General features: G+C 45.9%; 9 protein-coding genes and 1 non-coding gene across 10 annotated transcripts; 6 read left to right on the top strand and 4 right to left on the bottom strand.

The window, feature by feature from the left end:
* Positions 1-444: 444 nt before the first annotated feature.
* BGW36DRAFT_430134 (putative short-chain dehydrogenase) lies at positions 445-1,590 on the bottom strand (the record flags this gene model as incomplete). The annotated part of the gene is made up of 4 exons (XM_046220796.1): positions 445-817; positions 886-1,149; positions 1,220-1,445; positions 1,506-1,590. The coding sequence occupies 4 exons, from the start codon at positions 1,588-1,590 to the stop codon at positions 445-447; spliced, it is 948 nt and encodes a 315-aa protein (XP_046069780.1).
* Positions 1,591-2,193: 603 nt separating this feature from the next.
* On the top strand, positions 2,194-3,814 carry BGW36DRAFT_384390 (uncharacterized protein). Its single transcript, XM_046216784.1, has 3 exons — positions 2,194-2,457; positions 2,532-2,619; positions 2,691-3,814. Exons 1-3 carry the CDS (start codon positions 2,431-2,433, stop codon positions 3,623-3,625), a joined length of 1,050 nt encoding a protein of 349 aa, XP_046069779.1. The 5' UTR covers positions 2,194-2,430; the 3' UTR covers positions 3,626-3,814.
* A 1,127-nt stretch (positions 3,815-4,941) lies between these two features.
* On the top strand, positions 4,942-5,789 carry BGW36DRAFT_361930 (uncharacterized protein; the record flags this gene model as incomplete). The annotated part of the gene is made up of 4 exons (XM_046214320.1): positions 4,942-5,206; positions 5,255-5,357; positions 5,396-5,471; positions 5,544-5,789. 4 exons carry the CDS (start codon positions 4,942-4,944, stop codon positions 5,787-5,789), a joined length of 690 nt encoding a protein of 229 aa, XP_046069778.1.
* A 2,826-nt stretch (positions 5,790-8,615) lies between these two features.
* BGW36DRAFT_300941 (uncharacterized protein) lies at positions 8,616-9,863 on the top strand (the record flags this gene model as incomplete). The annotated part of the gene is made up of 1 exon (XM_046211656.1): positions 8,616-9,863. One exon carries the CDS (start codon positions 8,616-8,618, stop codon positions 9,861-9,863), a length of 1,248 nt encoding a protein of 415 aa, XP_046069777.1.
* A 903-nt stretch (positions 9,864-10,766) lies between these two features.
* On the bottom strand, positions 10,767-12,028 carry BGW36DRAFT_361928 (PWI domain-containing protein; the record flags this gene model as incomplete). The annotated part of the gene is made up of 5 exons (XM_046214319.1): positions 10,767-11,176; positions 11,214-11,481; positions 11,543-11,707; positions 11,762-11,852; positions 11,925-12,028. The coding sequence occupies 5 exons, from the start codon at positions 12,026-12,028 to the stop codon at positions 10,767-10,769; spliced, it is 1,038 nt and encodes a 345-aa protein (XP_046069776.1).
* A 349-nt stretch (positions 12,029-12,377) lies between these two features.
* BGW36DRAFT_384381 (uncharacterized protein) lies at positions 12,378-12,976 on the bottom strand. The gene is made up of 2 exons (XM_046216783.1): positions 12,857-12,976; positions 12,378-12,799 (listed from the first exon to the last, which is right to left on the bottom strand). Exons 1-2 carry the CDS (start codon positions 12,902-12,904, stop codon positions 12,563-12,565), a joined length of 285 nt encoding a protein of 94 aa, XP_046069775.1. The 5' UTR covers positions 12,905-12,976; the 3' UTR covers positions 12,378-12,562.
* Positions 12,977-13,137: 161 nt separating this feature from the next.
* On the top strand, positions 13,138-15,159 carry BGW36DRAFT_384377 (uncharacterized protein). Its single transcript, XM_046216782.1, has 4 exons — positions 13,138-13,280; positions 13,340-13,897; positions 13,953-14,093; positions 14,146-15,159. Exons 1-4 carry the CDS (start codon positions 13,221-13,223, stop codon positions 14,899-14,901), a joined length of 1,515 nt encoding a protein of 504 aa, XP_046069774.1. The 5' UTR covers positions 13,138-13,220; the 3' UTR covers positions 14,902-15,159.
* Positions 15,160-15,289: 130 nt separating this feature from the next.
* On the top strand, positions 15,290-17,037 carry BGW36DRAFT_301276 (putative MFS drug transporter; the record flags this gene model as incomplete). The annotated part of the gene is made up of 5 exons (XM_046211673.1): positions 15,290-15,443; positions 15,508-15,819; positions 15,878-16,401; positions 16,462-16,783; positions 16,844-17,037. 5 exons carry the CDS (start codon positions 15,290-15,292, stop codon positions 17,035-17,037), a joined length of 1,506 nt encoding a protein of 501 aa, XP_046069773.1.
* A 2,106-nt stretch (positions 17,038-19,143) lies between these two features.
* BGW36DRAFT_384373 (uncharacterized protein) lies at positions 19,144-21,031 on the bottom strand. The gene has a single exon (XM_046216781.1). The coding sequence runs from the start codon at positions 20,722-20,724 to the stop codon at positions 19,156-19,158; it is 1,569 nt and encodes a 522-aa protein (XP_046069772.1). The 5' UTR covers positions 20,725-21,031; the 3' UTR covers positions 19,144-19,155.
* A 365-nt stretch (positions 21,032-21,396) lies between these two features.
* On the top strand, positions 21,397-21,499 carry BGW36DRAFT_t50. Its single transcript has one exon. It is a non-coding gene; the product is annotated as a tRNA-Pro (tRNA).
* Positions 21,500-21,870: the final 371 nt, after the last annotated feature.

The raw sequence follows: 21,870 nt of genomic DNA, 5'->3' as shown, positions 1-21,870 counted from the left end.
CACACCCCACTCGGGAGCCCACTCGGGCTCCCACTTTACCTAAAAAATGAGGGCTATTTGTAATAACTTCCAGAAAACATTGAATACGCGGGAGTGAATGTGCCCCAGTGTACAACAGAAATTAAACGATCTCTAATATGGATGGAGTTGAGTTAACCCTCATAGCTTGCTTTAAAAATGGGAGAAATCTGTTTGGTTTGTTAAGTAATGAATATTCGAATGTTATAATTGAAGTCAATTAGTGTTGATAATCTATTGATGCATTTGGAACAGACGAGTATTCAATCAATTTCTGAACCAATTCTTTGATTACAATATTGCATATATGTAAGCATAAGGGGAGAAGGAAAATCAAAACCAAAACAAAAAAGACGAAGAACATAGAAATGAACTCTTTCTCGGTTCCCAACTACCATTTCCCATCGTCACCTAATTTTGAAACCATCAAAACTTACTCAGAACATCTTGTGTGTACGCCCACAGCTCTTGCGCCAACTCTGGGCTTTGCGCCGTCTTGTCCAGTCTATCATCACTCAATCTTCCTACAGGCATATAGAATGATCCGTTTGTCAGCTCATCTTTTTTCGCTCCCGCCGCAGCCCAAAGCTGGCTAAGGCGACCTTGTTCTTCTTCCATGAGAGTAACTCCCATAAACCATAGTACAATGAGCGTAATTAACCTGAGATGAAGCGGGGGCTTTGCTGTTGTCAAAGGCGTCTTTACAGCTCCAGGATGAACAGATAGGAACGTGATATTTGTGTTTGAATAGCGACGAGCCAGCTCGGCAGGGTAGACAATATTGGCGAGCTTGCTCTGCCTATATGATTATGAATTTAGTATAATTTTTTAATCAATTAATGAACGCCGCAAGGAAAAAATCCATACCCATATCTGAATGACGATCCCATGAACCCTTTCTGCGGAGTTCGAAGTGTTGAGAAGGTAACACCGTTCTTCGGGTGGCCCATCCAAGCCGTCGATGTCAAAGATAGAACACGCACATCTGAGTTCGGCATCTTGGCGGTTTCTGTCATCACTGGTAGGAGCTCTTGAATAATCATTGCGTGCGCGAGATGATTGATGGCAAAGTGAAGCTCGAAACCGTCGGTACTGACGCCGGGTGGAATGAACATGACTCCTGCGTTGCACCTATAGATAAAGTCAATATTGACAACCCATGCGAATGTTCCTTAAAGGAATCTGATATTCGATAACTCACATGAGGATATCAAGTCTATCGTGGACAAATTCTTTACAAGCTTTTTTGACGGATGCTAACGATGTCATGTCCATCTTGACAAAAGTTGTTTGTATCAAAGGTCTCTCCGCTCGCACTTCTCCAATTAATGCCTGTGCTCCTTTGGCATTTCTTCCAGTAAAGTAGATGTGAGCGGGATTGTGTTTCGCGAGCGCTATCACGGACGCTCTTCCAAGCCCAGAGGTCCCTAGTGCAAGATACAATCAGTAACAGTCAATAGGCTTAGTGGTATCAATGAGAAACAAACCACCAGTTATGAAAATAACCTTTCCATCAAGATTAGGAATTTCTTCCTCGGGGTTGAAGTTGACGAATTGTTCAAGGTTAGGCATGGCGAAAGTTGAATGACAATTTCAGTGATCAGAAAAAACCTATCAATTGGGATTGTTGAGTATCAATTGTTAGTTGATAGACAAATGCGATGTGATGAAACACTTGAAGATGTAGAATTGTTGCTGAATTGATCATAAAGCCGATATCATAGACCTGGACCGATATTTATATACTAGTCATATACTCGGCCACATCGGAGCGATGTTATCGCCGCGAGTCTAGTGCGGAGCCAGTACACGTATCTCCTATGACCGAGCTCCATGGATGTATGGTATTGAGTGTCGTATTGATAATATTATTCTTCTCCAAAAAAATAACTTGTTCTTGTTGAATATTGACAATTTCAACTGCAAAAGTCAAGGGAATCCTTATCCCCACATGCCGTATAGGGAGTAGCTCATATGCACAATAAGCAGCTAAAGGTTCCCCCTATCCTGTATCAGGCGAGTTAAATAGGTGTTTAAGCCGCAAATAAACTAGCCTTATGCAGGATAAGCAGATTGAGTTATCCAATCGTGTTGCATTCATGTACAGTAAGCATTAAGAGAATTAAGAGAAATGGTTCCCACCCCTCCAGATGACCTCCGTCGCTACCGCAACTTCTAGACTTCACGAACGGATGCTGGAATTATTAGGCAACCTTCACATAATAAGACTAAGGCAACCAGTAGCAATTCAGATTCGTACTCGCACAGACTCTTTTTGTTAGAGTCGGGTTTAAATCCACGGAGATTAAGCGGCCGCATCCACCACTGGCTGAATGAATGCCACGGGAGTCATGCGCTTCCCTTACTTTGCATCCCAATACTGAACCCACTTAACCTGTGACTGGATCTCTAATGCCCGCTATGTTGGTACCTGCAGAGGTGGGTGAATTCATTTCCACGTTGATGCTAAATCCGATTGCGAAACGCCTTCGAGAAGCTTGCTAATTAGACAGGCTCGGGTTCTTGACGATGACTGGACGGAGACTACGAACCCAGTCGAGCGCCGCAGGAGGCAGAACCGGCTACATCAAAGAGCCTGGCGTAAGTTCTGAACTACTACTGTATAATTCGCATATCAAGTCGCTACGTAATTTGCTGATAGTAGGGTCTAGGCCGGCGGCAGAGGCTGCAAAAGAATTCAGAGGCAGAGGACCCAAACCCCATTTCTCCAGCATCATCACTGGTTGACCGGAATATGCTTCAAATATTAGCTCTGAGCCATGTAAGTGGGCGACAACGTATGCAGGTCACGTTGAAGCAACTCCAGAACTGGAATGCGTTCGGGGCAATTATAGAGACATTGGGCGATTCGGCAGGAACTTTTGCTATTTGGGCCGAATTAAAAGTATGGCGGCGATGGGAGCTAATTTCCGACTTTTCTCCTTCTGACCTCTGTCATACCCTAAAACGAGATACTTCGTCCTCCCCTGAATACCCTAAACAACTGGAAGCGGTTTCATCTTCTGCGCAACAAGTTGACACTCTGTTATTTCTGAACACAAAATACACGCTCCATGGCTCAGAATACGAAGTCGACTTTCCGCTTTCTCTTGACCACACACTTTTTGTTCTAATCCAGCACAATGCCCTTCGTGGAGTATTAACAAATATGGCCATACTACTACGTTTGAACGGCCAAGACTTCCAAGGCTGGGCAGACTTTTATACAGAAGACCTTGCGCTTCCAACCCAAGAATCGCCGCCCTCGTTACAATTCACACATTTACAAAAAACGGTCTCACACGAATCTTGGATAGATGTAATTCCTTCTGCAAGTTTACGTGATAATATTATCAAATATCAAGATAAATTTGATCCAGATGCCCTTTGCTCCGATTTCCTCGGTGGGTATACAGAGGGAGAAAACGACATTGCTGGCCGCGGTATGATGCTTTGGGGCGACCCGTGGTGCTCGGATTCATGGGAGATGAGTGAGAATCTTGTGAGAAAGTGGTCGTTTCTGTTGCAAGGCTGCAGTGATATGATTGCGTCTACTAATAAGTGGCGAGCCGCCAGGGGAGAGAAAAAACTTGCTTTAAACTCGTGATGATGTGATTCCTTATTTTAGGGTTACAATAGTGGAATAGAGGGAAGGGTACCCAGATACCACTCTAATAGTACCCTAATACATTGTTACTACCGTTTAAAGGTTACAGCAATGTGATAACGACGTTTTTGAATAGCTGTGATGTTGTCAATTAAAACACGCAATATTTAAATTTATATTACAAAAGCGAATTATGTATAAAACATCAATATATCCACATAGGAAAGCTCCCCAGCAGAAAAGCATGAGACCCGAAGTCGATCCAGTGCTCGATCATTGTTCCGAAACCATTGGCATAAAAGTTCCCATATGAGGAGCTGGGTGCGGGCGAACGAATAGAGCAGAGAGTTAACGAAGGATATGATATTGTCAGTATTTAATACTAGAGGAAGATAGGCTGTCGGTTTGACAGCACGGTCGATTCCCACCCTCACAAAGAAGGTCCGCGTATCAAAGGAGTCGCGATCATCCTGGGGATTCAGGCGCCTGTATTCCTTAACCACATGCCACTATCCTTTGTTCCCACTTTAACCGCGCAAGGTCGATAACCATCAAAGCCACCGGGAGATCCAGCTCTCCACTGCGAGTTATCTTCTGAACGTACTTGAATAATGGTTTGTCTCGATGCGATAGCCTTTACGCTGGGGATCTAACAGGCCATCAGCGATATACCCCAACTCCACCTGGTGGGGTTGACAAGTATGTCAAGTAGGGTGGGCATATTGGTTTGCCCGACGCCCTCAGTCACGTACAGAGCAAACAGTCTTTGTTTATGTGTTCTGGGAGACCGCCCCAGGAAGAGGGAAAACCAGGTGCGGTGACAAACGGTCGAAAATGAGTGAGAGGGAAAACTATCACTTTCGGTAAATCGGTGTCGAAGATGCGGAGATTTGAGGTTGCGCAATGGGCCAGGCAACAGATTGACGTTTGTAAGGAGGACTCCTGACATGGAGATGAGATATGGGCTGACAAAATAACATGTCATCATCAGATGAGAATTCCTAGTATACTCTCCTTTTGTAAGAGATATATGGTGGAATGGTAATTCATATCCCGGGGGCCCTTGTAGATCGAAATATAGTTCTCGATAGTGGAAGAGTGGGATTAATCGCTCCTGTGTAGGAGATGCCGAACATGTTCTTTGTGGAATTGCTGGATGCGGTGATTGTGGTGATCCATGTTTCGGTATGGCGGCAAGGATAACAGTAATAATACTATCGTCATATGGCCAGGTTTTCACAGTCCCTTTATGGAATATCCATCACTTCGTGTCCTCCCATACACGTCAAGATCCCTTTCTGCCTGCTCCTCTCAATATGAGCCATCGCGTTCCTGAATCAGGCGATAACGACAGCCCTGGTCTGGAGTTTGCACAAGAAGAGCGTCATTTTCTTCTAAACCAGATTTCTGATATCCTATTCCATTCCACAGGTTGCAATAGTGTGCAAAGTTCCACATGGGTGTTGCTCTTGCTCAGTGACGTCGAAAACCTGCGGAAAATGGTTGATGACCACCAGAACGACTCCGATGGTCTGCATGACCTGTTGACTGGACCGCACAAAGATAACCTTGTCCGGATGTGTAGGTGTTTCATTCCTTGCAGGGTGTAATGTACTAATTATACAATAGGGATGTCACGAGTTGGGGATCAGTTCACAATCTCAGCACCTCCTTCTGGTGCAGTGTCTCCAAGCAAAGCCAGAGAGTCGAAAAAAGGAAGCGTGGCAGCACTGTGTGCACCACTGCCGAGGCTTCTACCACCTTTAAGAGTCACACTCCTCTCCAGCTTTCTTCTGCACCTTCCACCCCTGCATCTGCCAAGAGAGACAGTAAAATTCGTCACCAGGTTTGTCGTCCTTGTCCTATGCCATAATTTGTCTTGTATAGTCGCCATGACCAATACTTCGTATTATTACAGGCAATCGTCAGAGATGCGGGTTGCATTATCACTAGGTCGCAATCTCCGCATGTACTTAAGGGCGCGCATGTTTTCCCAGTATCAATGGCGAAACACATCGGCCGGTGGGAGCTTTGGAGTACCCTCAAAATTTTCTGGAGCAAAGACAAGGTCAATTCTTGGTACAATGTGTTGAATACTAGCCCAGACCCCGGCATCACGCCTAGTTTATTCATCCCAGTGCGGCTTTCCACCGCGTTGAGATAATCATTAAGCGGTTTAAAATACATGTCATTTTATACTAAATTAAGCTTTCTACAAAAATAATGGATAACAATTTTACATATACTCCATAAAGCTTCATATTATAGATTTTTCTGTTGCGGGGGACTCCAGAGACTCGGAACTCGAAGCGCAGAGTTAACAAAGAGCCTTTCTGATAGGCCAGATTTCCCCTTACACACTCCTCAGCGGATTTCGACTTCCATGGCCACCGTCGGGCTCTACATTTTTGTGGTGTAAGAGGCCATCCCTAGCAAATGGCGTCAGTCTTGCCCCTGGTCCGTATCCATGTCGTCGCCGGTGCGACTCGCACATCCAGCAATCGAATGCTAACACACCTAATGAATCAATGGCATTATTGACGAGCGTATCATTGTGGCGGTTTCGAAAGAAGAATAAACCGGCCAAAGCTATCGAAAAGATCAATAAACTTCTTTTATAAAGAAATTGACTGGCCATAGTTTCGTTGTTTCTTGCGGGGCACTCGCGGCTGCTGGCCCAGGCTCATCATCCTCCAACCAACGCCTGACTCGTATGCATTCTGATTATTGAAATTTATTTATGGTTCAATAGAAAACGCGAGAGTTGACGCTTTGATACATTATATACGACCAAATCCTCACAGAATGGCCGTTTCTTTGAGTCGCGACTCATTATTGTTCAGCGGCCAGCCACCACAAAAAGGAGTCAGTACACACCGACACAGTCATATGCACCGTAACTCGGATTCTGATCCTGTCCAATCAATAACGGGAGAACTTGGAACCTTCCAAATAATAGCAACTACGACGGGTTTGGTTTATGTCGACAGTCTTTGCACTCCGGAAACCGGCAGCATGGCCTGGGCAAGTCAGCTCAGGCCAAGCAATTCACACGTGCTGCGACGCTGGTTTTCTTCAACTACGGTAGTCTGGAAAATTGCGACAGGGATGATTCCTCACGTTCACGTTGCTAGCCAGAATTTGCGATCACGCGGAGGGAGTGAGACATTTTGACACACTAGTCGGGGACAAAATAATGGCACAACCCCCTTTCCCCTTTGCTTCGAACCTGTATTATTAGACAAGCGTTATGAACGCCTCAAGTTGAAACAAAGCACGAGGCGACCCACCACAAAAGACGCAGCTGGGCTAGGAACAGCGAGGAACAGGTTAGACTCTGGAGACTCGTTAGGCTGGTTTAGCCGACGGCCAGGCTCGTGTTTGTGTTCCCGGGCCACACTTCCGACAAGCACCAGAGCCGGACAATAGCCATCAACGCAACGTGCTGTTGGATCGACTGTTAGTTGTTACACAGCTCCATGTTAGTCCTGGGCTCGCACTAAAGAGCATGAGCAGTGCGTATTAGGCTTCGGCTTCGCACAGTTGCGCTTCCGATTTTTTGGAAGTTCCGAGTCAACATTAGTCTCCGGATGTGCCCCGTATGGCTGCATCGATGTGCTCGGATTTGAGTTAGAGTCACCAAGGCTCCATATCGCTAATGCCGAGGGAAGTCGATAGTTGATTTTAAGCGTTCGTTGGGCGACTGAGATTGGCTGTCAACAACAAACACCAGAGCAGGGCTAGCAGCCTCCGTGAGAACCCGTTAGCTAACGTGGAGACACTGGAGACAACCATGCCTTGAAACGGCACTTGACTAATGCCTCAGTGGCACTCTCTAACCGAATACATAACAGGCTAACTCCCAACAAGGTGGCTTTTTTCGAGTCCCGACTTCCGTTTCTGCGCCTGAGGGCTATCCCACGAGCTAAAAAATGAGGGTTCTGGTGAATATAGCTGCGTCTCGACTTGTCTGACTTTGAAACACCCGCACTTGAGGCTGGTCAATTAACTTTGCTCTCAGAAGCCACGAACTCAATACCTAGGAGAAGAGAGAGAGAGAGACTGAAAAGAGAGTGGATATCGCAGTACAACCTAGGTTCTGAAAGCCTGATCAGGAGTCAATAGACACCGTCGAGTGGCTAGGGGCACTTAATTATTTTCATATGTCACTGCCAAGCGGTACCAACAGCCCACAAGCCCAGCACTTGACGGGTCCACAGCCCCATATGGATGGACCAGGATGAGGGTCGCCGTTTACACACCCGAAGTCCAGAACCGGACAGGTTCGTCCTGTCGATCCTGATTATCAGTGTATTTAATCTCCAAGGATCGAGAAACGAAACAAACGGCGCCTTCATTGCTTATAATAGCAACTAGCAGCTAGACTCTTGGACCTTGGCATGGGTTACCAACGCCACAACCTGATTGACCATTTGAGAGATGACCTGTATGATGAAGGCTGGATTCTCAGTCTACAATACGGGGTATAGGTGAACTATATAGCAAGCCACCAAAGTAAGTGCCCAAACCGCCGAGGCACGAGGTCGGCATCACAACATTGCATTAACGTCTCTGGATCGGTTCAAGGCATTGGTTTGCAAGTTGACTATTTTCTTGGAAGACTTTGTTTTGCTGTTTTCAGGACTTGCTAAAACAGTCCGCTCCACCTGTCGTCTGAGATAACAAACTAGCCGAGAGACTAATCCTATGCGAGTGGATTCTACAGTAGATGGGTGGATAGTAGGAGATGAACCTGGCTTGGGAGGCAATGCTCCCCCTAATAAGCTTATATATCTCTTGATCTCACTCATTATTTTGCTCATTCTCACTGCTTGTCGTTCTCTTTCCCTAGCCACTCGTTCATTACCAAAGCAACTACCTTTCCAGGTAGTCATTCACTCGTTAATCAAGATCTGACGATCTAGTGTTCATTCTTTAAACCCTTTTTATTTATCTTTGTTGCATCATTTGACGGATTGTATTGTTAACAATGCGTTTCTTTACTCTCGCCCTCGCCGCCCTGGCCACCAGTGTCGTTGCCTTGCCGACCTCTGAGTTGAGATCGACCACCGATCTTGTTACACGCCACTTCCTCGACGGCTCGCACAGCTCCTTTAACCTCTTCGGCGGCTTAGATGCCGAGGGTTGTGCTGCCTTTGCCGGAGCCTGCCTAGGTGCGAAAGCAAGCTCTATCAGCGCCAGTGCTAAGGCTAGTCTTGAGGCCTGGATCGGCACTGCCGAGCTCGACGTAGACGTCAAGGCCTCCCTGAAGAGCTGGTGCTCTGGATCTGATGAACTTGATGTTGATGTTATCGCCGAGCTTGCTTTCTACCTCCCCGTTGCTGTCAGCCTTGCTGCCGAGGGTGGCCTGTCTGTCGCCATTAGTGGCATTACATCTGTAGTTGCCGACCTCGGTGTTGCCCTCGATGCCTTCCTTCAAGCCGACGTTACTGCCTTCCTCAAGCTTAATGCCGATATCGATTCTGAAATCAAGGTCGCCCTCCAAGTCTGCGCCGAGGGTGGCGTCGTTGCTGCCCTCGCTGCTGACGTCAAGATTGCTCTCGCCGCTTACCTGAAGAGCTCTAAATGCGGTCTCTCCGCTGACCTCAAGGTTGCCATTGGACTTTGGCTTGAAGGCAAGACTGGTTCTGGTGTCTCTATCATCGGAAAAGCCTCTGGTGCTGCCTCCGTCTCTGCCTCCGTCGGTGTTTCTATCGCTGCCGCCGTTGACGTCGAAGGCATCGTCTCCGCGACCTTCATCACCGCCCTCAAGACCTGGATCGCCGTCGAAGCTGGCTTGGAAGCTGACGTCAAGGCTGCTCTTGAGCTTTGCATCGCCGGCAAAGCCGCCATTGAGCTCGAAGAAGAGGTTGTTATCAAGCTCACTGCCTGGCTCGTCAGTGACAAGTGCGGTCTTGCCGCCCAGCTCAAGGCCGTTGTCTTTGTCTGGCTGTACGTCCGCGCCACTGTCGGTGAAGCCGTCTCAGTCCTCTCTGCCGCGGATATTGCTACCCTCACTGCCTGGTTCGAAGGCGAGGTTTCTGCCTCGCTCAGCGCCGTTGTTCGCGGTGTCATTGCTGCTGCCATTGCTGGCGAAGCTGTCATCAACGTCTCCCTGGACGCCGTCTCGGAGCTTGTCGCTGTTGTTGCCGGCCTCGTCTCTGACATTTCTGTTTCTGTCGACATTGTCATCATCCTCGGCAAGTGGGTTAGCGGTAACACCTGTGGCTGCCCCTAGATGCTTTTGATACAATTGCGTTTTATTCAGACTCGTTGCGAAAAATATGTATACATACGGTCTGCTATAGACGATGACATGTATAAAGAGAGCGTTGTTTGTACCTTCAATATTAGATAATATTTAATGTGAATTAAAAGAACAGCCGTTTGATCATTGGCTTATTTAACGTGCGTGTATTTTAAAGGTCTTGTGTCGGTAATCAGGAGAAAGTACACAGATACGAGTCCTTCAATCGCAGATTCTAGCAGTATTTCAATGATATATAAGACAAGTTATTAGAGTTTGGAAGATAAAAAAGTGAATACATTGATATATATATATCCATTATTTCCAAGCGATTCAATTATTTCGATCTTTTCTACCCGATAAACGCGAGAAAGGTCAATACACGACCTACCTATCTTTGTTGCCTTTGTCTGTTTTGTTCTCTGGTGAGTTTCTACGGCGTAATGCTTTTATTCTCTCTTTCAGCACTCTTTCTCGTAGTTCGCTCGCTGAGAGACGCGATTTTGGATTCAATCGTTCGTTTTTAGCCTATTTGTAGCCAATTCGTACAATCAGTTTGCCTGAATATGACCTCAATGATAAGCGGATTACATGAAAAAAAGGCCCGAGTCATATAGAAGTAGTGTATCAGGTTGAGTGGTAAATCAAAGACACTTACATCGGATTTATCTTCACGCATTTTTGTGTCTTCCGGTTCCGCAGTCTTTTGACGTTTGTCGTCGTGAAGGGAGTCTGCGGAACTATGGCGTTGTCGCCGGCCCGCCGGCGCATATCTTTCTAACGACCTACGTCGCTTTCGATCACTTCTTGGACTGGGACTGCGACTATGGCTGTGTCGTGCGCCGGCACTGCGAGAACGGGAGCGGCTGTCGCGTTTGGGTGAAGTGCTTCGACTCAAGCGGCGGTCATCTTTGGAATACTGGCTTTTGATAGCAATATCAGCCTTTGAATCCTTTCTTGCACGGTCTCGCGAGTCAATAGATATTGATCGTTTCGCACGGTCATCTCTTCGGGGCCGCCGAGACGTTGATCTAGATGGAGAGCGATGTCTTCGCTTTTGGGTTCGTGGCGGCGGTGAACGAGATCGGCTACGGGAAGATGTGTTTCGTCGTCGAATTCTTCTGGGACTAGGTGAGCGTGACGAATCACTGCGGGCAGCAGATCTATCTCGAGCATCACCGTAAGACGGGCTTTGTCGCCTGTTTCTTCTGTACCCCCTTCCACCTGGGGATGGAGACCTGCTAAAGGATCGCGGACGTCTTCGATCACGTCTATCCGAGCGGTATGAACGGCGGGGAGGTGATCTGGAAAGAGATGGTGAGTGAGATATCGAACGAGAACGTGATCTAGAGTATCGACGGCCACGTCCGCCGCCTCGTGGTACATATGAATCAAACTCGCGACGTGGAGGAGGACCACGACGATCTGGACTCCGACGACGCGGCGACCGGGAGCTCCTGCGTGCATAGTCCCGACCACCTCTACCACCTCGGAAGCCCCTGTCTCGGTCGGCCCTCTCCCTTTGCCGAATGCTCTCGATTTCTCGTTCTCGTTCTAGTTCTTTTTCTTTGCGTTCACGTGCTTCCTGGGCAGCTTTCTCGGCGTCCAGCTGGAGAGAGTCAGCTTCATTGTAAAGCCATGGTGAATTTCAGGTTCTATCAAACGCATACCTTCTCTTGTCTCAACTCCAGTTTCTTCGCTTCTAGTAACTCCCTGGGGACGCCTTGAGGGCTAGATTGGGCGCTTAGGCAGAGGTTCCAGAGTTCTTGGCAGAATTTAGGCGTATCCTTGTCCAAGAAACCCGTGAGCTGAATCTGAAGGGATTTAATATCGGGCTATTGAAAGGAAGTTGTTAGCAAAACAGCTTTGAAAGTGGCCATAATACTCACAAATCGCGAGGATTCAAGGAGATTAAAACATAGCTCGATGATAACATCATCTTCGTCTCCAAGAACTTCTGAGAGTTTCCCGGCGATCCACCTGTGTTTGGAGTCAGTTCAATATTGTTCCTTGTTGTTGGAGCGGCCTTGCTGTTGCCTTGCTGTTGCTTACTTTTTCATGACCTCAATGTTCACTTTGGTCATGTCCACCTTTTTGCTGAACTCCGGTGGGAACTTTGTCTGCCTAAGCAGCTTTGCGTCCACATTGCTGCCCATTCTAGAATAATCAATTTAGATAGTAAAAGAATACATGAGGGGATGTGAAGGTGCAAGGCTGAAAAAGTGCGTGAGGATGGTTGCGAACTCCAAAGGTTTGCCGGGCGCGATCAGCGTCACTGCCTGCCTAGGTTCTTCAACAAACGCGTCACGTGATTCCATATGTAGGTAGACCATCCGCGTTCAATTAAGCAAATAAAGTCAAACACATAAGTACAAGCCAAAAATGCCTTATATTTGTACCTTATTAAGGAGCTAGGGTGTTTGATACGCAAAGCTATGCATACACCATGGGATACGCAGAATTTGAGGGAAAATCACGCGAGGTCTGGTTCCCGTGCCTGTTGTTGGATATAGAACATTAATGATTTCGGTTGAGTGCTAGATAAATAAATATATTTTCTATATATATATATCAATTGATATATCCTTCAAAGGGTCGGGCCTGCGATAGAATATAAAACCCAAAAGTGCTAAACAGGAGTACAGCATCATCGTGAACGTGGTATCATCATATAGAAAACAAGGTAAGCATCAGGAACTTTTTAATTCCCTCAGCACTTGGTTGACGTCCTCCCTTGCATGCTGCAATCCTTCGTCTACTTCAGGATCTGATCCAGGTCCATTTTTCATATGCTTGACTTTGACTGTATAATGGAGGTCGGCTAGCTCTTTTGCCCTGGAAAGCTCGGACGATTCAGCGCCCTGTTCTTCTGCTGTAGATTCTGCAGTTTTGTGAACGTTGACGAGAGCAAGAGCCTCAGTATGTCCCTGCCACAAATGTTAGAAGTGACGCAGAATTGGCAGGTTTGAAGATGTTGTGATTACGCATGCTCTTAGAGATGTGAGGTCGGAGAGGATCTCGGCAATCTGCATGGTGGTGTTTGTTGTATCAGAACTCCCCTAATCAAACAGTCGCCAACGGTATGAATCTTGAGAGAATCGAACATTGAGGCAGGAGTTGTCTATCCGATGGTCACAGCTTTTGATTGGTGGGGCTCAACCCATGGGCCTTTGCCACATGAGGAAAGGCCGTATTAACATACTCCACATAACGTCAGGGATTATAGCGAGCATCTCGTATCAATTCTCCGTTGCTATCACGTATGGTGAGAAGAGTCTCGAAATGACTGACGATCCAAACAATAACTCTTAGCAGAGAAAAGATATACGGCTATGACGCCCTTGAGACATGGTCGGGGTCGCAGGCAAATCGAAAGCGTGTCTTACCTGCCGCAAGCGCAAAATAAAAGTCGGTCGTACTGCAGAAAATGTTGATGCTAATGAAACGATTCTAATAGCTTCATATAGTGTGATCTGAGTACACCAACCTGTGGCCAGTGCGCTAGAGGCTCTTGGAAATGTGAAGTTTATAGCAAACCTGTGGTGTTCCTCAATCAATACTCTGCCACTTATGAAAAATCTCCGACTCGTCTACCTTCTTTGCGCAAAGGCTTACCCAATGCATATGAAAATACTCGTCCATTGACATCTTCAAAGTCTGTCCAAACTGGCGATGGACTGTCAAACATGCAATCCTTTGCCCATGTCATTAACTCGGCTCAGTATAATCAGCTACTGTCTTCCTTTGTGACTTTTTGTCTCCCGAAGCAAACTTCGGAAGACGTCCCGCTCGCTTGGCTATCGTCACTCGCCAAAGAATCAAGAAAGTCAGACATTCTACTTCTAGCCACAGCTAGTTTAGGCTTTGGTTGGATGGGACATATGGAAAATCGTCCGGATGTGCTAAAAAATGGTCTCATATTCTATGGCCGGGCTCTGGAACATCTCCGAGCAATCCTTTCACGGCGTCAGCCAAAATTAAGTCCTGACTTACTTCCAACCATTATGATGTTGCTACTGTACGAGGTATTTGAATTTATAACAGTGTCAAGAGTGACTAGTTACTAATTTATAGCTATAGATATTTGAATTTGGAACCCAATCTAGTGTAGGTTGGATATCTCACACCAGTGGCATAGAAACTGTTCTCCAGCTACGTGGCCCGCATTCTTTCAATGATGGCTTGGACTTTCAGATGTTTCACTTCTACCGAACTGTTGGCGTAAGGGCGGAGTTCCGATCAGCGTGACATTTTACTAATTTCCTCCGCTTAGATATTAAAAGGATTGACAATTCGTAAGTCCTGCTTTCTCTCAAAACCAAAATGGGTCAGTACCTGGCTTCCAGGCCGTATGAAGAGCAGATTTGATGGATTACTTGATCTGGCCGCCGAGGCTCCCAATCTATTGGAAATGGCTGATAATGCACCAATTCACGCCACTTATCAACATTATAAGCTTGTACGGCGGATTTTAAATCTTATACACGATTTAACGATATGGGAAATATCCAAGAACATCCAGCTTCCGCAGGGACCACCACATGCATTTTCCGCAAGCAATGGTTCGATGATGACGACCGACCAACTGCAGCCCCGCGTCCATCGATATCCGAGCAAGGATCCGCAATCTCTAGGAATCGCCTTTGATGAGCTCCAGCCTGCTCGATGGATACTTTTTTATTGGACTGTTGTACTTACATTGTACACGACTATTTATGACAAGCCTTACCTTTCTTCTTGTCTTTGGGATGACAGAATCCTTCAGCTGCAGACATCTATAAAGCTGTCAGTACTAGAGGCCGATATCCTAGCTGAAAAAATCACTGTATGGGCCGACTTTTGTTCTCAAAATGCATGGCAAAGTTTTGGCCCGGCTATTGCTATCGCCAGCATAAAGGCAGCCATAAAATGGTATCATGTCAGACAAAGAGAGCAGCAGGCTAACTTGCTACCAATTAGCAGTCGATGCCAGCTCGAGAAGTGTCATGCTCAGTTGGCCCATATGACGTATTGTGATCGGATCTCGTGAATTCATGCGTATGAATACGAAGTTGATTTTTCTCTCCACATTATTATACATTATTATATCCGAATACACTGCCCCTAAACCTGTTGTTTTTTCTCCTTTAATAATTGTATCAAAAAAGTGCAGGCGATGTACGATAAGTTGTTCTTGAACTTTTCCACTCGGGTGTTTATTGGTTACGGTGATGTTGCGATAATTATAGCCGATGGATGGAGCAATTGCGTGCTGCGCGAGTGGGGAAGGCAAACAAATAGAGAAGGAGGGGCGTCGCTCAGTCATTAAAATTTAGTGATCGCAATTAAATTCCATGCTAAGAACTTACCTCACCCAATCTTCTTTTCTTCATCTCGCTCCCAGCAGCAACACTAATTACCAGCCTTACGTCGAAATCATGGCTGTAGACGCGCATTCTCATGAAACAGTGTCCCTGGCTGTCGATGATTACGATGCCGACATCGAAACGTCTTTTGAAGACGGACCACTTTTGCAACAAGATGAAGCCGGGAACTGGAAAGCGCCAGCTGGCTTGCTCTGGATCGAGTTAGGTACATCTTTTGTTCTTCTTTTAAGTTCATCTTAAATACCCAAATGCTCATCCTTGCTGATTAGCCATTTTCACCAATGTCTTCTTGTCCGGATTTGATGGCACGATCACCGCTTCGACATACGCACTCATTAGTTCCGACTTTAATGCAGCAAATACTGCTTCTTGGCTGACGACTTCGTACTTAATCACAAGCACCGCATTTCAGCCGATATATGGGCGCATGTCTGATATCTTTGGCCGTAAACCATGTTTCTATACCTGCACTATTTCGTTTCTACTCGGCTGTCTTGGCTGCGCAGTCGCCCAGGATATCTTCCTGTTAAATCTGATGCGAGCCCTAACAGGCATTGGAGGGGGTGGTCTCATGACTATGGGTACGACAACTATGTCCCCATCTGGAAAAACTCTTATTAGAAGCTGATTGAGCAATAGCAACCATTATTAACTCCGATTTGATTCCATTCGAAAAACGCGGCATGTACCAAGCTGCACAGAATGTTCTCCACGGGTTTGGTTCGATTTGCGGTGCGTCTTTCGGTGGCGTTATTGCAGACACGATTGGCTGGCGATGGTGCTTCTTGCTACAAGTACCAGTGTCTTTATTCGCACTCGTCGTTGGAAAGTTCGTCATTCACTTACCTGAAAATAACGTTCAAGGGCATTCGAGCAGATCGATTCAAAGTTTATGGCAGCAAGTGGATATCATGGGTTCTCTTTTACTTATTCTGGGCCTGTCTGTCCAGCTTGTGGGTCTGAGTCTTGGAGGTAACGAGCTGCCGTGGAGTCACCCATGGATTATTGCTTCTCTCGCCGGAAGTATTGGATTGCTGGCATTGTTCCTGGTAACCGAGGCCAAAACTTCCGCTGTTCCTGTAATCCCCTTACGGATGTTGCGAGGTGTGCAGCCAGTTTGCATCCAAATCGCCAATGTGTGTGTCGGTGCCTCGGCCTACGCTGTATGTGCTTCCTTTTCGGAAATGGCTTTATATTTCCATCTATTCTGACTGTTTTTATAGTTCTTATTCAATCTCCCACTGTTCTTCCAAGTGGTGCTTTTGGATTCAGCCAGCAAAGCAGGAGCGAGACTGATAATTCCGTCTTTGGCAACCCCCGTGGGTGGCTTCATCGCCGGCATTGTCATGTCCCGCTGGGGAAGATTGGCCCAAATCGTGCAAATAGGGGCTTTTTTTATGCTTATTGGGAATCTGTTGGTCGCCTTCCTTAGGTTCAATGATTCCGGGTGGAAGTACTTTGTCTTTGTCTTTCCTGCCAATCTGGGGCAAGGGATGGTGTATCCTGGGATTCTATTTAGCTTCCTGGCTGCATTCGATCACAATGGTATGTCTATATACTTTTTGGCTTTAGTACTTTGTTGGGCTGAGCTGATACGGTAACTAGATCACGCCGTTTCTGCATCGACCGTTTACCTCATTCGCTCCCTGGGCACTGTTTGGGGCGTGGCAGTAACATCTGCAGTTGTACAAAATACATTGAACTCTGGCCTTTCAAAGGCCTTGAGTGGAATACCAGACAAATGGAAAGTAAAACCCATCACGTACCCATGTTTTGAAGTGATTGCACGTTTAAGTTGAGGATATCCGCTGACCATTTTACTCGCCTTTCTATCTAGGTAATTGACGAAATCAGACACTCGGTCTCTGCAATCTACAGCCTGCCGCCGGACATTCAAATGGCCGCCCGACTGGTGTATTACGACGGTATCCGAATGTCGTTTGCCTTTTCCGCTGCGCTGGGCGCAATCGCTACAGTCGCTGCTCTTTTCGTGAAGAGCAAAGGTTTGCAGCGTTCTCCGGGCGACGAATAGTGTACTATACGGATATTGCCCTGGTCTAGTGATATGCAAGCATTTACCCTCATGAAAAGTGTTTTCAGTATTTGTCACAAGACCAATAGCGGTTACCCCTCTACGCCAAAAGTTAAGACAGTAGTGGGGCTGCCACTTTATGGGATAACGCGCTATACAAGATACCGCCGTTGGGTTCCAATTAGGCAGTACTTCTCGCAGGCCTATCAGTATTAATAGGTAAGAAAAATACTTCGGTATACGGTGGATGTAGGCGGGGGAGGTCAGCGGTCGGCGGTGAAGCCACTAGGCATCGCCTTTATAGAGTTTTTTTTGTGATTTTCCCATCTTGAAAGAATTATACAAGTTCCTTTTATAACTCATTGTTCCTGGCTCATATATGTCTCGAATTTACCGACTGTAGAGTTGAGAAAAATCCATCTCCATTAGATTAGGTTCTTTTTTTCAACTCTCTTCCTAGACAAATATGATGCGAGTATTTGGGTCCAGGATGGACGATATTGACAAGGGGAGCAAAATGACCTTTATATTTAGCTCATTACTTCACCAAGGATACGGGAAAAAGGAGAAAGGAAATCAAAAAGCACGAGTTTGATCTGTAAGAACCCAGAAACCCGGCTTGCAGGTACCTGATCCGGAGTAGCTTAGGGCTAAGGGCTAGGGCTCTCAATGGTGACATCATTCCGGCACATTAATCTATCTTTCTCGACTTGCTACCATTGTGTAACGTCCCCCCCGACTGGAAGGAACTTGTCTTTGCCTTTCACTGTGTTATTATGAGAGAAGTCGTAGAATCTGTTTCCCTAGACCTTTGCTTCGACTGAGCTACATCGGATTTACCAGTGTTTCCACAAGCCTTGCAGACACTTGGTTCGGTCTGCCTGCCCTTCAATACCGCTGAGAAGGCTGAGAAGGTCCCCCGAGACCGAATAAATACCAATTAGTGCAACATTTTCAGCGATGTGTGATCGTTACTTGCCCATTATAAGTTCAGAGTCCTCTGATATTGAATTTAGCTATTGAGTCGTGACAGAATTACTACTCTCCTTTGTATCCAGATCAGCTAGATACATAAACTATTTCTTACACCCTATTTATCCCCGCAACATAGTGACACGCAGGTCTTCTCCGTCTGACAAAGACCCTACCAACAGTGACAAGGTTGTGCTGCTTACAACTGACGTCTCTTATTGTTGAATATTCACCTAGACCTCCATCATTTTCCCCCTCAACATCTTGACGTTTAGCTATTTGTAGTCTTTGGCCATTATTGATATATTGCCATGTGCGGTTGCACAGGAAAGCTACCTAGCTATTTGACTTGTATTTGAGCAGAACGTGGATGTAGACATCCTATTTACAATATTCAGGAGGAAATAATCGCTCATATCACGATTTATCGACATCCGTATTCTCATGAACTAATGGTAACCACGGAATCTGCATATCCTAGGTTCCTGTCAGCTGGTAGTTCCTATAGGTGAGATAGGCTATTCGTTGACGAACTTCCTGCGGTTGTTATTCTGGAGTCGTCGAATGGAAGGGTGTAATGTCGTGCAGAGAATTTACGGCTGAGTTTGAACTCGAATTTCTCATATCAACTTTTGAAGTGTTGAAAATCAAAATATGAAAAGAGAATGTAGCAATGTAGAAAGTGATGGGCCGTTGCCTACTAGCCCGTGTTGTCGAATAGAGCTGGTAATATCTCCGATGACGCTATAATTCAGTATGCAAATTTACCGTTAAAGTGAATTACATTGTGGGATGGAGTTGCGGTGTCTTAGATTAAAAAGAGTTGACGTGAAGGTAAGCCTAAGTGTTGGTACGATGCAGCTGAAAGTCTCCGCGTTCGCGTGACTATTATTGCAGTATAGATAAGAATTCATTATAGGTGGGGCACAATGCTTGACCAACTAACAGCCTGAAACGCACTCGGAGAAAGATAAGCTAGGGATCGAAACGTTTCAACCAGGAGATATAATCGAGCCAGTAGGTAGACAGGTGCAGTTGAATATCCGATGGGTTTCAAATAATGTTTAGCTTTGCTGTTGGTCTTGAACCGAGCTTCAAAAATGTATCGAACTAGATCATATGTGAAGACGGATACAGGAGGGAGAGCAATTAAGACGATGCATGAAATCCGCCATAAAAGGCGTTCGACCGATGTTGGGAATTCAGCGTTCCAGGCTGCGCAATGTACGGACCCAAAGATGGCACCACCAAAGCCCATTCCCATGATAACAGTGTCAAGATGATGTGTTCGTGTCATCCACGGCAGCTTTATTGAAAAACTGGGGGAGTATGGGAATACATTATCAGACATTGTCCGAACCGCTACTCCATGAAGCCAAAAACCATGCACGAATAGAGTAGATTGAGGCGAACGGGCAGCTAGACCGATAACTTGCTCCCGATTCAGTTGACCACGCGCATCTACAAGTGTTGCCACGTGGACATCTTGAGGCTTGCCCAGGAGGAGGAGATATGTGGCGATCATGACAGCTGCAAATGCAAGAACTGTAATCTCAAGTAGAGTAACCGCTAGGTTCTGTGTAACGCGAGCCAAAATTTGAACTACAAGCCAAGTGATTTGGACAATGGCCATGACCTTAACAAAGATATCTGATTTGCTGTAGTCTTTCAACTCTTCAACTGTAATGGCAGGGGGACCGGCAATAATTCCCTGTTGGCAGGCATAAAGCATCTGGGAAGCTGAGAGCGCCCAATAACCTTGCCAGGTCTTATGTGCATCTAGGTAGTGCTCTGTCTTTATTGTAGATCCTTTTTCAGAAGCCAATCCATCACGGTTTTGACAGGGATCTCCACATATCTCGCGACACTGCCTTCTTTCAATTTCTATGCTGCCATTCACATCTTGTTCGAAGTACGTAACATCACTATGTTGCTGAGGCCATTGGCGAGATAGAGCTAACTTGTCTGGCTTGGATGGTATTAGGCTCATGGGAACAGCACGCGTATTGAAACGCATAACAAAACCGCGCATGTTCGCAAAGTATGCATGTGTAATAGTCCAGTCACTCCAACCATGTTGTCGATGTTCTTGAAATTGTTTATAAGAGTAATGTGCTGCGAGTTTCTCTGCGAGAGCTTTTGCAAATATATACTCGGGAGCCAGAATTGCGAGAAGTGACCAATTGAGTTTTTTAATATTAGCAAGGAGTGCTTTCTTCATCCAATTTCCCTGCGAAGAACTCTCATTCTTAACAAAATTGGGAACGCAGAAATGGTGAATAGACCACACACAAAGGATAAGAACTGACAGACATGACCACACTATGTCCATTGTCCCTCGGACTTCCGCTGAGGCGACAAAATTGGTAGATTCGTTTGGTGCTGTACACTGTGGATCAAACGTTGTCCAGCCATGGCAAAAGGTAGAGAAAGGGACTAGAAGCAGTGTGAAGCGTATTTTGTATGTAACATCACTAAACATCTTGCTAGTCTGTTATGCTGGGGTTTTCTCCTAGGTGGCCTATGGGTTTGGTTTGCGGGAGAGAGCTTGATTTCAACCTTAAAATTGAAGAAAAAAAGGTAGAAATCGGACGATGAATTGGGCGGCCAGCCCCCTTTTGTGTCAAAGCTTTCTTCTCGTATTCCCGGGCCGGACCTTAATCGACGTTGCCTATCCATCCCTTTAGAGTTAGTTACAATAGATGCAGTCGTACTTCAAAAAAGCTTAAACTGGTTTCTGTTCTGGTTAGAAAATGTCACAATCGTAATACCAGCCGCGACAATCTAGCTACACTCTACATGGAATAATGCCATTGCATTTGCCGTATTTGGATTAGTTGAGTGAACCATACCAGCTGACGGGAAGAGATACATTAGCAGCGAATAACTAGGGGCTGAAGTATAGGTTAAGCTAAATTCATGTTCGCGCCCCTAGAGATGAGGCCAATAATTGGTCTGATCTTGTCAAATGAGATAATATTTGTTCATTTAAGCGAAAGAACTACATCGGAAGTGGCTAGTGCTTACATGGCGAACGGCTGGGCGCATCGACCATGTTGAATCTTAATGAATCTTAATGGTCAAACCGTCTGTGAAGAATAATGGATCTGTAAATACTCTGATATTAATTTTTAGCGAAAATTTCGTCAACTTAGCCCGGATGGTCTAGTGGTATGATTCACGCTTAGGGTAGCCTCACTCCACTCGGAACTGTTGCTGACTGTGTGAGGTCTTGGGTTCAATTCCCAATTCGGGCCTAGTTTTTTACCCACCCTATCTAACATATAGGTAGGTACATATTGATCTTTTTTTAACACAATACGCATGTATCACAAGAGAGATCGTGGGTGGGAAAATTATTGCATAGAGCTCTATTGTTGACGCAGTTCTTTGGACAAGAAAAGGGTGTATACCTCGGAATTGCTAGCCCAGAAGTTACTTTACACAGGGTATGATAAAGTTGGCCGGACTTTTGAATATTGAATGAAATCTAGGGCAGGAGGCGTGTCGATGAAAACGGCAACAAGGGATGCCTACCACAATAGAGCCTATTCACAGGCCTGGATTCAGCTGTCGGGGCCGTACTCCATATGAGACCTCATTTATTCATATAGCCTTAATTACAGCA

This window comes from Talaromyces proteolyticus, assembly GCF_021365285.1.
Source record: "Talaromyces proteolyticus strain PMI_201 chromosome Unknown BGW36scaffold_9, whole genome shotgun sequence".
Lineage (NCBI taxonomy): Eukaryota > Fungi > Ascomycota > Eurotiomycetes > Eurotiales > Trichocomaceae > Talaromyces > Talaromyces proteolyticus.
Note: the sequence above shows the minus strand (reverse complement) of the source record. Positions and strands in the feature narration are given on the sequence as shown.